Raw genomic sequence first — 14,228 nt, 5'->3', positions numbered from 1 at the left:
ACATGACATTATTGTGTACCTGTACAATACAGAGTATAGGATGTTCAATTAAATATTAATTTAATTCGAGTGCAGCTTCAATAGCAGAAAAATATAGGATATGCTGCATCACCCCAAATAAATGAACATAAAGTACAATGGAAAATTTGTGTGACTTTCATTAGGCACATAGAAAAAGGAAACTGCAAATTAATAGAGCTTTGCAATTTTAATAAATCTCAAGAATCTCTACAAGTTTTAAAACATCCTCTACCTATAAAAACACAAATGTCCCTTGAAAGACATATTATTCAACAGAATTTCTGTCATTGCTTTTAGAGTAATTAGTTATTTTGAAGAGTTTATAAGCAGTGTATTAAGAATATTTCTGCCTAGAAACTTTCTATCACTGATATTTCAAATCCTCCTACAACTTTTTTTGGGAAGTGGGAGGGAAGAAAGGGACAATTTCCTTCACTGGAAGGAAACTGTGGGAGCTCAGAAAAACCTCTAGTTTCCTAGGCCTAAACCTTCTGACCCTGCTCTGACTCTTCTGGAATCTACTGGGAACCTACTTCCTTGGAAGCTTTCAAATTCATAACTAAATGACACCAATGTGTCTACTGCATTAGCAAACCAATCTGACATAACTGAATGAGGCTCCACCTATATAAAGACTCTTGGCTATCTTCTGCATAGAAGAACAACTCTGTCCTGTGGACCAGTCTAGGTGTCCAATCAAAGACATGATATAACCTCAGAGGCAAAAGTAGAATGGCATCTTTCACCTAGACCTCCTCCTTCTTCGGGGTCTAAAGATCATTATATCCAAGGTGAGGATACTATGTGTCATCTCCCTTCTAGAGATTCGGGTTTAATCTCTGTGATCCTGATATATCTTCTTCCTCCTCCTCTCTTCCTCTGCCCCTTTCTCATCCTCTCCCCTCCAGGTATCTCAAGTTAAATAACTTCTTTCCTTTTTGTGAAAATAAAACTTGGACATAATAAGGGGCTTATTCCTTTTTGTAGCACTGATTTTGTTTCTTCTTTAGAAATCTTTTGGAAATACATCTGTGCATGCTTCGTGAGAATGGAGATTGTGTTATTCTTTTATTTGTACCCAAAGCACTTGGCATATAGTAGGAATGTAATAAAGGCTTGTTGATTGTGATTTACTCCAGTAACGTAAATTTTGACCTATCCTGGGCAACTCTTTTCTACATAATATTACCCCCTGATTTCTCTTCATATCTTGAAACAGTGGAGTTCTTGGACTGTTTACCTATCATCCTAGGCCATCTTTTTCTATTATACATTTCCCATAAATCTACCCTTGATTTTTATCAAAGTTTCTCACTATTTAGATGATGCAGCCTGCTCATATGCATTATACGCCTTTCCGTTTGCCCTCTGTGTAATAGTTATTTTCAATTCTTCAGAAACTGTTGTGGTACACATTGGACAGCTATACATCAACACCAGTACAGTAGTACAAAGGAGCTTGAAGACATTAAAGAACTTTGCAATTTCCTATAATTAATTCAGTCTACTCTCCTCCTGTTAGCCCTCATTCTTTTCAACCTGTCTGCTGATTCTGGCCCTGTTGACCACTCTCCTCTTGGATATTCTCTCCTCTTTGAGTTTTCAGGACTACTCATGATTGGTTCTTCTTCTACTTCTCTAATAGCTCCTTTTCTTCTAAGGGTTATATCTTTGGCCCTCTTTTCTCTCTACACCAAGGGTTCTTAGCCTTTTGTGCATCATACCTTTGGAAACCTATGGACCCCTTCTCAGAAAAATGTTTTTAAATTTATAAAATACATAGTGTTAGAATGGAAACAAATTATAGTGAAATACAATTATCAAAAATTTTTTTTAAAGTGGACCAATATTTTAAAAAAACAATTGGACCCTAGGTTAAGAAGCCCTGCTCTACACAGACACTCTGGTTGGCATCATTTGCTCCCAGGTGATTCATTATCAGTAAAATTCCTCCCTCCACTCAAAACTGATATAGTTTTATTGGTGGAAATGGCATTAAAGAAGAAGCATTACCTTCTGTTTTGTCACTGCTCCCTAAAGACCTTAGGACCTTTCCATTTGACTTACAGCCGAAATCTTCCATATATATATATTGGCTCTCTCATTAGAAGCTAGGGCAAGGTCTGTCTTTCTTTTCTTCTTTTTTAATACATTATTTATAGTTTTCAACATTCACTTCCATAACAATATGAGTTCTAAATTTTCTCCTTTTCTCTCTCCTTCCCCCTCCCCAAGACAGTGTGCAATCTGACACAGGCTCTACATGTACATTTGTGTTAAACATTTTCACATTAGTTGTATTATCATTAAGATTCTCGAGCATAGGAATTTTTGTATCTCAATGTCTAGCAAAGGAGCACAACAGGCACTTAACAAATTCTAGACTGACCAATGTCTATGTAGATCTCACACACACACACACACACACACACACACACACACACACACACACACTCTCTCTCTCTCTCTCAGCCCCAGTGTTTCCCTTGAGCTTCAGTCTAACATCACTAACAGACACTGCAAATCAGACATCCCAGGGAATATTGCAAACTCAACCTGTCCAAACAGAACTCAATTATCTTTCCTCTCATATCTAGCCCTGGTTCAAAATTAATAATTTCTGTTGAAGGCACTACTATTTTTCTAGGCTCCCAGATTGGTAACTATGGTGTTATCCTTGACTCTGCCCTCTGTCTCACACTACATATCTAATTTACTGTCAAATCATTCCATTTCTACCTCCATAACATCTCCTGAATCTCACTCCTCTCTGCACACATAGCAGCCACCTTAGTTCAGGACCTCATCACTTCTCCCCTAGATTATTCTAACAGTCTCCTAATTGGTCTTGCTACCTCAAGCCTCTCATCACTCCAATGTATACAATATTACTGCCAAGGTGATTTTCCTCAAATGCAAATTTGACCATAACACTGCCCTACTTAATTAACTCCAGTGGCTCCCTATTGCCCTTAGGACAAAATATAGACTCCTATGTTTCGCTTTTAAATTTCTTCACAATGTGGCAGCAACCTATTTTTCCAATCTCAACATACAATACTCTTCTCTCCTGCATTTTGCATTGTAGACAACTAGCTTTCTCTCTCTGTTCCTTTCACATGACACTCCATCTCCAATCTCCAAGCCTTTGCACTAGCTGTCCCTACAGACCAGAACATGCTCTCACCTCAGCTCTGCCTCTTGGAATCCTGTCTAACTACCTCTAAAAAAGTATTTGTTATTTCACCCCACAGAATGTACCTCCTTTAAGGAGGATTGTTTCATTTCTATATTAATTATCTCCAGTGCCTGGCATGTTTATTGTTGTTGTAATTATAGGGATCAATAAATATGCACAAGGAACTTTCTGATAAATCCAAATTTTTTAAAATCACACATAAAAGATGGTAGCAAGTATAAACATGAAAGAATAAAACAATTTTGCAAGAATAGCACCTGGAACACTCAGAGTGAGCTGTATATGGAGAAAATTCTTTTCACCAAATTTAGGGGCAAAGGGAAGATCAAACTAAGGATTAGATTGATACTTGGGCTGGATGACATGATACAGGGAGAAGGTCAAACTAACCAACTCTTATTGTGCTTGTTTTTCTTGCAAAAGAGAATAATCACTCAATTAGGAAGGAAAAAAACAGAGAGTGGAAATATAATAAAGAAGATGGAAAGAGCACCTAGCCACCCTCATTGAGTGCAAGTCACAGGCCTAGACGAAAAAATTCCCTACAGTATTGGAAAAATGGCCAGTTTCGGATCTCTATCAATGATACTGGAGGCACACTGAAATAACTTGACCAACAAGTACTTATTAACACACTCCCTCTCTTTCAAGATGCAGCTCAACACTCACCTTTCATATGCAGCCTTTGCTGACCCCTCTGCTGCTAATACACTTCCTCCCTAACCCTAATCACCTTAGAGTTATTCCACATATATTGTTACATGTACCTGTTGTCTTCCTCTTTAGAACTTAAGAAATTTGGGGCTATTTCATTCTCTGTATTTCTATCTCCAGTACCTAGCACAGTACTTGACATATCACAGGCATTCAAGAAATGCCTAACTGGTTAAGTGCTTACTATGCTAGGCACTATATAAACTTAAGTATATACTAATATATAAAATGAATGAAGGTAGTTTTGGCAGGAGATGCACTAGCAGCTGGGTGACTAGGAAAGACTTCATGTAGAAGGTGAAGTCTTATGAGGTCAGCTTCATGTGAAACTGAGTCTTGAAGGAAATTCCTTTAGAAGGAATTCCAAAAGGCAGGGATAAGGAGGGAATGCCTGGGAACAAACAGTATAAAAGCAGAGATGGAAGATGGAGTATTGTTCATGCTAAACAATGGGTAGAGGACAGTATAGGTGGATTGCAGAAAATGAGGGCGAGAAAATATGAAGGGGCCAGAATGTGAAAAAGATTTCAAAGCCAAAAAGAATTTTATAGAGTAAGAAAGGTACATGCATGTGTGTGTATGTGTACCTACATCTGTGTGTGGTGATCATATCTTCATTTTAGGAAAATCAACTTAGTTGCTGTATAAAGAACGGACTAAAATGTGGAGAAGCTTGAGGCAGGGAGATCAAGTAAGAAGATCATTGTAGCAATCGAGGCAAAAAGCAAAGAGACCCCTGAACTAAAGTGATGACTGTGCAAATGAAGAAGAGATAAATGACAGTACAGATTTAGAAAAAAAAAAAGGAAGAGGGCAAAATTCTCAACTATAGGCTAGTAAGCATGACTTCAGTTTGACAAAATTCAAGAAAATATTACATTAAAAGATTAGGTTATGTGGTATTTATGCAAATATAGTCAATAAGAACTAGCATGACTTCATTAAGACTAATGATCCTATGATATCATAGGGAGGGCATTCCAGGAATGGGGAGTGATCAATGCAAAGGTAAAAAGACCAGGCAGTGGAATATCTATGTGAGACATACAGAGAAGACTTGATTGGCTAGATCATAGCCTTTTGAAGGGGGATTAATAACCCAAAGAGCTGGATATGTTGAGGCCAGGTTGTGAAAGGCTTTAAAAGTAAACATGAGTTTATATTTTATTTCAGCTGTTTTTCAATTGTGTCTGACTCATCATGACCCCATTTCTTGGTAAAGACACTGGAGTGATTTGCCATTTTCTTCTTCACCTCATTTTACAGATGAGGAAACTGAGGCAAATGGGTTAAGTGATTTGCCCAGGATCTTACAGTTAGCGTCTGAAGCCAGATTCGAACTCAGGAAGAGAAATCTTCCTGAATCTTGGCCCAGCACTCTACCCACTACACCATCTAGCTACTTTTATATTTTACGCTAGAGGCAATAGGGATCTACTAGAATTAGCTGAATATAATATGGTCACATCCATGTTTAAGGAAAATTATTTGGCAGTGGTGTATCATATGGAATACATCTTAAGAGACTTAAAATTAGGAGGGTCTGAACTGGAGTAGTAGCTATGTAAATGACCAGAAGGAATTAGATAGGAGAGATGCAAGGTAGAAACAGCAAGATTTGTCAGCTGGTTGGAGATAAATTTGCAGATTGAGTGAAACTGAGAGTTAAAGGTAATCAATCAGATGAATCAGATGATTGGCCAGGACACTAAAAGATGCCAACAAGTTTGAATGATGGCCCAAATTAAATAAGGTAAAATTTCAATTGTACATTTAGTTCACTGTCCCCCCCCACCCCTGCCCCAACCTTATAAGCTAGAGAAAGACTGGCCAAATAATAATTTGGTGGAAAAAGAACTACTGGACTGAAGCTTTAAACAAGTGTGACATGGTAAATCATTGCTATCCTCTACTGCAGAGCCAGTATCCACAGAAAGAGTGCTGATAATTCTGTTACCATCTGCCCTGGTCAGATGACCTCTATGGTAATGTATTCAGTTCTAGTCACTGTACTTCAGGAAGGAAACTGACAAACTGGTCAGAAGAATGCAACTGGAAACCACACTACTAAAGGACTGGCTAAAAAAATCAGGAAATATTTAATTTGAAGAAAAGAAGATTTGAAGAGGACATTATAGCTTCAAGTATCTTAAAAGAGGCTGTATGAAATACAGATAGATGCATTCTTCTTGGCTTCATACGGCAGAAATAGGAACAATGAGTAGAAATTTCAGAGAAGCAGATTTAGGCTTAATGTAAGGAAAAACTTTCTGATAACTAGAGCTACTCAAAAGTGAAAGGACTTGTTTTGAGAGACAGTAGACAAGAAAATGTAAAAATTTAGGGCATTATGTGATAACAAGAAGTCTGAATAACCAAGAAAGGCCAAATTAAATTTCAATGATTTAACTTCTAAGGGATGCTAGTAAAGCACTGAATTTGTACAAGGTTCTCAGTAGTATCAATGTTAGAATGCAAGCTCCTTGAGAGTAGAGATTGTTTCATTCCTTGTATTTGTATCCTCACCACCTCGAACAGTGTAGAAGGCCATTAATAAATGTCTGACTGATTTAAACTCTAGTCCTTAGATTATTATGGTCCTTTGGAAAAAGGGAAAATATCTTATGCAATTAGTCACGGGCAAATATTTTAAATTAAATACAAGTAAAAATGTTCATGAATTTTTATATGAGAAACTAGAGTAATAAATTCAAATAAGGTACTCACAAATAATTAAAAACACACCAATAACCTCACCTTTAGCTCTGCTTGTATGAATTCTGGCACGAACCCAAACTACTTCATCAGCTTTTTGTACCGTCAGGTCTTTAACTCGAATTAAAATTCGATCTGCATGAAACAAGTTAAGCAAGTTAACAAGTTTGAACAAGTAAATCTAAAGTCTAAACCAAGTCAATGTAACCCCACCCCAATCCTATTTCAGTGTAACTATTAGCTTCCATAAATGGCATACAACCATGCTAATAGCTGTCATCTCTTGAAAGCTTCTACAATTTTCTATTTTTTTTTAATCATTACTCTAAGAAAAACCAAGTAGAACAAGATTTCAGTGATGGCAACAAGGGGAAAATGACTATGTCTTTTTTTTCCTACTTAAAAATGTTAACGTCTACAGTTGAAATTAGGGAAGGAATACAGAGAAACGTACAAAGGAATAATTAAGGGTGATGCTGGGTATGATGGGGAGCAAAAATGGTTACCAAGAAAAGAGACCAGTTTATTTTATATGTTGAAAAATAAAAAGGTTTGCCTAGTGATCTACATTTTAAGATAGTGACTAAAAGTAGAGGTTCTTAATCTGGGATCTGTGAATCTGTTTTGTAAAATATTTCAATAACTATATTTAAACACAATTTTCCCCCTTGTAATCCTACGTATTTTATTCACTTAAAAACCTGAAGTGATCCATAGGCTTCACAAGGTTCTCAAAGGATTCTATGACACAAAAAAAGGTAACTCTTGGCAGATAAAACTGTCTGTGGCAAAAATGATGGTGGCTACTGGATCAATGTACTTAGTAAGATGCACAAAAGGGTTAAGTAGGATTAAGATAAAATAATGGTTTTTATCTGTGGACTTTGCAATAGTGTACAGTACTGTATGGATACACAACTGTATATGATCTAATCTCTACCAGACTGACCAAGGGGGTTCATGACATAAAAAAGGTCAAGAATCCCTATATTAGACAGTGATAGCTAGCACAATCTCAGTTTGGGATGGTCTTAGATGAAGAATTGATTTATCCTACATTATTACAGTCTGTACACTGACTAACCTAAGTATTATGAAAACATGAGTTAAGTTATTATGCCACGTATTAGACCTATTAGGAAAGCCAATTGAGAACCAGAAAATTCATCTGGTATGAACTAGAGGACCCTCACAGGAACTGCAATACACACATATAGATCAATTCACATAAATGATCAGATACCTCAAGCCTATGTTGGTTTTTTGGTGTGGACCTGTTACTTCCCCACAAAAGGGAGCTCACTCTAGCAATTAAAATTTTTAACTTGTCTAGAGCTTGTGTTGTTATACTAAAACTAGGTTAATAATCTAGATGCTTGTTTAACCTCTTACATTTCAAATAAAAAATTATTTCAATTTATGTATGAGGTGTTTCTGATTTAAAAAAGAAGTCTAAATGCACTAAAGGAACTGAGTTAATGGGAATTTGTGAATCACTTTATAAAATAAAAACTTCTGGAAGGCAACAAGAAGATCCTAACTTGTTTTTTTTTTTGGAGGGGTTTGGGGGAGAGCTCAGGCGAGGTCTGCCTTTATTCTGCCATCTTGGTTCTGCCCTGACTTTTTTTTTTTGTAAACTCTATCATTTTCTGAAAATCAGGCCCAAATATACACTCACATACACACTCAAAACCACCTGCCAACCCCACTTCATTTTCAGTTTTTATATAATTTCTTTTTTCCAACTGTTGGCAGAGAAAACAAATTCATATTAATCTAGAAAAAGAAAACAAAAGTAGGAAGACAGGGATAATAACCTTTGACTCATACAAATCATACTTATAACTGTGAAGAAGCTCCTTATTCCCAAAGGTTGATTACATTGCCTAAGAGAAACAGAGCAGTTAACTGTAATTACAGTACCCATGCTAACACAGAGTACATAAGCACAAATCTCCTATTTTGGTGTAAATATTCTTCGTTAAAATTTCTTTTCTCTTTTGAAGATCATAAGATCCCTGGATTTGGCATGAGCAGAACTGTGTTCCACTACGGTCTCTGCCACTTATCATTTAACCTTTCTAGGCTGGTTTCCCTATCTGCAAAATAAAGGAATTGGATTAGCTGTCCTCTAAGATCCCTTCAAGATCTAAGCACAATACTATGATCCTCCTACACAAGTACTCACATATGCAAGAGGCAGAAAAGAGGTAATTTCTTGAGAGCCGAAAGTAAAAAAAAAAGAACAGACTGATGAATCAAAACAATTTCTTTTTTTGCAACTAGAGCTTCCTAGGCTTGAGATCAAATCTACTGAGATCTATTTCCAATTGGACTAAATCATTATTTCTCCTTTGTGTAGATTCAGTCAATAGGAGGCAAAAAAGGCAAAACAGTATAATCTCTTACTAGAAAAATTTATGTAATTCAAAAGGAAAAAAATTACAAGGCCAAGGTTGGAAGAGTAAAGAGTAGGAAGCCAGAAAGATGAGGTGTAATGCCAAAGCAATACAGAATGAATTCACTAGGAGAGAATTTGAATAACTGACTGTTTAGTTGAAGTTCTGGAGACTGTAAAGTCCCAGGAGGTTTAAGATTTAGGTTTAGTCCAAACCTAAGATTATATGATTCTACAATTTTAGAAAATATAAAACTAGCATAGGAAATGATTTCATTAATTGACTATATCAGGCACACTGTGGGATTAAGTAAATTTGTAACATAAAGCAAATTTGTGAGGAGAGAATAGAGTAAGTTCAAAAGGACGTAAATAGAACTATGAATATAACTATATCCTAAAAGCACAAAATTCTTGAGCAGTTCTCTTATTTGAAGCATTCAGCTGTCTAAAGATTTAGCAGCAGTTTTAGTTTCACAAATATATTTAAAGATATAAATCCACGTATCAGGCAAAAAGTAATTAATAAAAAATCAAATTATTAATAAAGAGGAAGGAAAATAGTTTTTTTTAAATTCAAGCTTTTTATTGGGCAAAAAGTTAGAGAAGAAGCAGAATTCAAATGAGAAGATCAGATTTCAAAGGAAATAATCAAGAATCAGCATCAATTTTTAATAGCAAGCTAGACTAAAAAACGAAAAAAATCTCAAGATAACAATTTTACAAAGGTTACCAAGGTATACATTTAAAGTATTAACATCATCCCCAAATATTTTGAATTAAACAAAATGAGAACATGGGAAAGATTTAGTAAATTCGAAGTAGGCAGAAATAATCATAATTGTATCTAAAGAGATATGTGCCTAGAGTAGGCAAAGCTTTGTTAAGAATCCGAAGTAAATGGATTTGAGGAAGTTAATCTTAAAATATCAACATTCCTACCAAATATCTACTACTTCTCTTCCATTCAATAATGCTAAGTTCTTATTTGAAACACCATATGCTTCTTCCAGTCTATTTTACTATCTTATTTTAAATCAAAGATCCTACAAAGATGGGATTGTGAATATATTTGAATCTTTTTAATACGATATAACACAGTATGATTCACATTTTCCAATCAGGCCTTTTATTGCTCTTAGGATGATAATTTTGTACACCAACCACTAGAAGGAACCTTATGAGGGATTACCTATTCCAGAGATGTCATACCTACCACACTTCTGAATGCTACCCAAACCAGATTAAAATGTAACATGGAAATATTTAACAAAATAAAAAAAATACAACGAAGCAGATATGGTTTTCTAAGTCAATATGTGCCGGCAGGGATCTGTATGTATGGTTTAGTAAGGCAGTTTCCATTTGAATTTAACAACAATGATTTAGTCCAACTTTTTTTCCCTTCCTTTAAAAAAGATGAGGAAATTGAGGGCCAGAGAAGGAAAGTGACTTTCCCAAATCACACAACTAGTGACAGAGTAAGGATTTGAACTTAGGTTTTGTGACTGTAAATTCAGCATTCTTTTCATTGCATCACTGAATTTGAAACACGTTTTCTTGGTATTACTCAGGAAAAAAAGATCTAATCTTTACAAAAAATAGTAACTAACCTGGTTTCTCTTGTGACTGTATCATTGAAGATATTCCATATCTTTCTTTAGCATAATCCTAAATTAAAAAAAAAAGATTTTGTATGCCTTTATATTGAAAATACTAGATCATACAGTAAGTCAATATATCCGAAAGATAAATATAAAAATAGATTTAACATTTAGTACCACTTTGATCCAAATATTCAGAATCCTAACGGAACTGAGATGTATAAAAAAAGGCTAAACCTACATATACCCTTTTTAGAAAGGGTCATGGCATGTCTTTTTACCAACAGAACCTAAATATCATCTAATACTAAAAACACATTTATTAACAATAGCCAGCATTCACACCCGTTTTATAGTCTGCAAATCACTTTATATATTTTTTGGAGGATCCTGACAACAATCTTGTGAGGTACTTTTATTCTCATTTTAGAGATAAATTAAGATTAAGAGATTAAATGCCTTGCCTAGAGCCACAAAGCTACTGTTTGAGGCAGGATTTGAAATCAAGTCTTCTTGACTCCAACTCCAATTCTTGATCCACTGTGCCAAGTATAAACTTACATACTTTAATGTTTTCTCCAAAATGTGTCAGATTGTTTCAAAGTAGTGAAATAAATTCCTATATGCTAGGAGGAAGACAAATAGTACAGATTAGTCTGGCTAGATTACATTATTAGCTTCTTATTCCAGGAATAAGTATTTAAAGACTTACAACAAATTTTGGAGCAAATTATTTTGAGTTCCAGATTACTACATAGGCTTGAGATCTAATATATTTAACATAATACTTATTCTTTTCTCTTTAAACATCAAAAATTGTCTCACCTCCTAATTTTTATTTAAAATGGCCCTTTCACCCTACACAAATTATTGCATACCATAAGATTCAAGGTTTTTGTGTGTTACTGGACTTCATGATCTCAACCTCATACCTAGACTTGCTGTATTTATAAAGCTGTATCATTAATTCAAAGGTTCATCATCTCAAAAATCAAAAGGAAATTTTCCTTAGTTTTGTGACAATAGTATTTCTAATGTAATTTGACAAGTTCTGTCTAGTCATTCTATGGATATTAGATAAAACATGGTTTATTATAGAAGTGAACCCCCCTTCCCCATCCACACAGAACCTTGAATTTTAAGGTTCTGGACCACATGTAAATATGCAACCACAATGCTTAAAAAGATAATACAAACCTTTCATTTTCACAAGCACTAAAACTACATCCATGTTGTAGCTGAATCTGCCTTAAGTAGCCACAGATACCTCTACGCAATGACAGGCCTCTGGGAATATATGTGAGCTGGATTAATAGTCAATCAAGAAATTACCATCTTCAATAGCAGCTCCCATTTCCATTAAGTTTACATTGCAAACTTTAAAGCACTCTCCTCACAATTATATCAGCTAGGTTGTGCAAATACTCATTTTATGCAGAGGGTTACCAAGCATCTCAGTCAAACAACTGAAGTCCAGCTTTCTTCATGGGGTCTTCCTATGCCTGTAATACCTTCATATTTTAAGAACTCTATTCCACACACGGATCAAGTTCGCAAGCATTTATTAAATGCTTAGTATATACTAGGCTCTGTGCAAGTGCTATACATATGGAACAATTATGCAACCTGAAAAGAGATTTAATAGTCAGTGCCTCTGATTCAAACTGAGAGGCGCAATACAGGAAAAGGTTAAGTCTGGGCAAATGTCCTGTTTAGAGCGGGACCTGGCATATTTCTTTACCATGAGAACATAAACATCTAATACTGTAAACACATTTATTAGTAATAGCCAGCATTTACATGTGGCTTAAGGTTTAACAAATCACATGTTACCTTTGATCCTGACCACAATCCTGTGAGGTAGAAAGTATTATCCTTGTTTTACAGATGAGAAAATCGAGGCTGAGAGACTAAACGTCTTGCCCAGAACCTCACAATTATGGTGCAGCTTTGTGAAAGGCACTTCACGCACTTTATTATCTAAGAATTCTTTATTACGAGTTAAGAAAAGATTAAGCTCCTCTAATATTAGCACAAAAATGCACAAGGGGTTGCCAGTCTCCTGCATATCTTTTCAGTTTTGCAAAAGGGGGATGGTGGTGTGTTTCTGCCATAGCAACCAACTTCAGAAAAAACATTTAATCTCAGTTCTTAATGCTTGAAAAATGAAATTAACACCTCTGGTAAGTCCTGGAGAAATTGCAATTATGGGTGTGAAAGTTAAATAATCACGGCTTTTTTTTTTTAAAGAACCAATGGTATTGAACACAGCTTGAAGGGCATTAGAGGGTACAGAAGTTACCTCCTTCACTGCCAACACTTCGGAGGGTCGGGGGTGGGGAGGGGGAGGGTGGACCTAACCCACAGAGGGATCAGTGGAGCACAGGGAGCCTTTTCCTTTTTATTATGAGGATATGGACGTGTGGGTTGGGGGTCGGGGTAAGGACCCCCCTGGGTGTTTGTGGGGGGGGAGGTAAAGATTCCAGCATGTGTTGGTGGGGTTAAGGTCTCCCGTGTGTACGTGGGGTATGTAAGGACCCTCTGGTATGTGACTGGCTAGGTAAGGACCCTTGTATATTGTGTTTGGGGGGTTAAGGATCCCCACGGACGGGGGTCACTGTATAGAGGCACACACACAGACGCTTAGGTCTAAGGCGGGTTCCTCCAGGGCCAGGGCCAGGGGTCACTGACACTCCGGACAGCGAGCAGGCCCCAAAGCCCGACTTGGCCTGGGCTTCACGGTGACCCTCTAGGGCAGGGCCCGAGCGCACCCTTCTCCCCCGCCCCTCAGAGCACATCCACCCGGACGACCTAGTCCTCCCGGCCCCAGGGAAGAAGGAAACCCACTTCCGCCGCCTCCATGCTCTCCCGCGGCTTCTCCTGACTCTGGCGGATGGCGCCGGGCATCGGGGACTACTGGACGGAGGCGAAGGGGGCCACGCTTCCTCGCCGGCTTCCGTAACTCGTGGACCAACCCCACCTGACCCCGCTCCCGCCCCCACGGCTCTTCAGACACGCAGCACACGCACTCACGTCGCCGTCGCCGCCGCCGCTGCGCGAGTCCGTCTGAAAAGCTCGCGAGAAGGACCTCTCGTGCTCACTCTCTCGAGATCTGGACGGGGCCGAGAACGGGAGGGAGGCGGGGCCGAGGCCTCCGGCTGCTGCGCCACCCCAGTCGGCTGGGGGGGGGGGGGGAAGGGAAGCGCCCGTGAATTGAGGCTTTCTCGCGGGATTTCCTTGAAAGGGCAGTGTTGGGGAATGGAAGTTACGGCACAGCCGTGGCTCCGTCACCTGGGTCCCAGGGTCCGAGGACCAGACGCTGTGTTCAGCACGTGGATCTCCCCGTTCATTCCTTACCCGCCGAACCCAGAGGTCTTCGGGAGTCCTCTCTCTTCTTTAGCCGCAGTTGGACACCGCGCACGGATCCTTTCTAGGGGTACCGCGGTGTGGTGGGGGTGGGGGAAGGGCTGGACCCCCACATCCTCCCTGCCGGGTGCTGGCTCCCGGCCTGTAACCCCGGGTGTCCCGAAGGCTCCGTCCCGACTGTGCCGCGTCGTCCTCCCGTGGGCTCTCCCCT

At 38.1% G+C, this 14,228-nt stretch overlaps 1 protein-coding gene across 1 annotated transcript in view; it reads right to left on the bottom strand.

Annotated features, from left to right (window-relative positions):
- The window catches only part of DARS1 (aspartyl-tRNA synthetase 1), a 76,215-nt gene extending 62,434 nt beyond the window's left edge, over nucleotides 1-13,781 (bottom strand). Inside the window, exons 1-3 of the mRNA XM_072613208.1 lie at nucleotides 13,499-13,781; nucleotides 10,661-10,718; nucleotides 6,692-6,784 (exon numbers count right to left, since the gene is read on the bottom strand). Coding sequence (XP_072469309.1) covers nucleotides 6,692-6,784; nucleotides 10,661-10,718; nucleotides 13,499-13,558 — 211 coding nt within the window. The 5' untranslated portion in view covers nucleotides 13,559-13,781. The remainder of the gene's footprint in view (nucleotides 1-6,691; nucleotides 6,785-10,660; nucleotides 10,719-13,498) is intronic.
- Between the last annotated feature and the right edge of the window lie 447 nt (nucleotides 13,782-14,228).

This window comes from Notamacropus eugenii, chromosome 5, assembly GCF_028372415.1.
Source record: "Notamacropus eugenii isolate mMacEug1 chromosome 5, mMacEug1.pri_v2, whole genome shotgun sequence".
Classification (NCBI taxonomy): domain Eukaryota; kingdom Metazoa; phylum Chordata; class Mammalia; order Diprotodontia; family Macropodidae; genus Notamacropus; species Notamacropus eugenii.
This window is presented reverse-complemented; position numbering and strand designations above follow the sequence as displayed.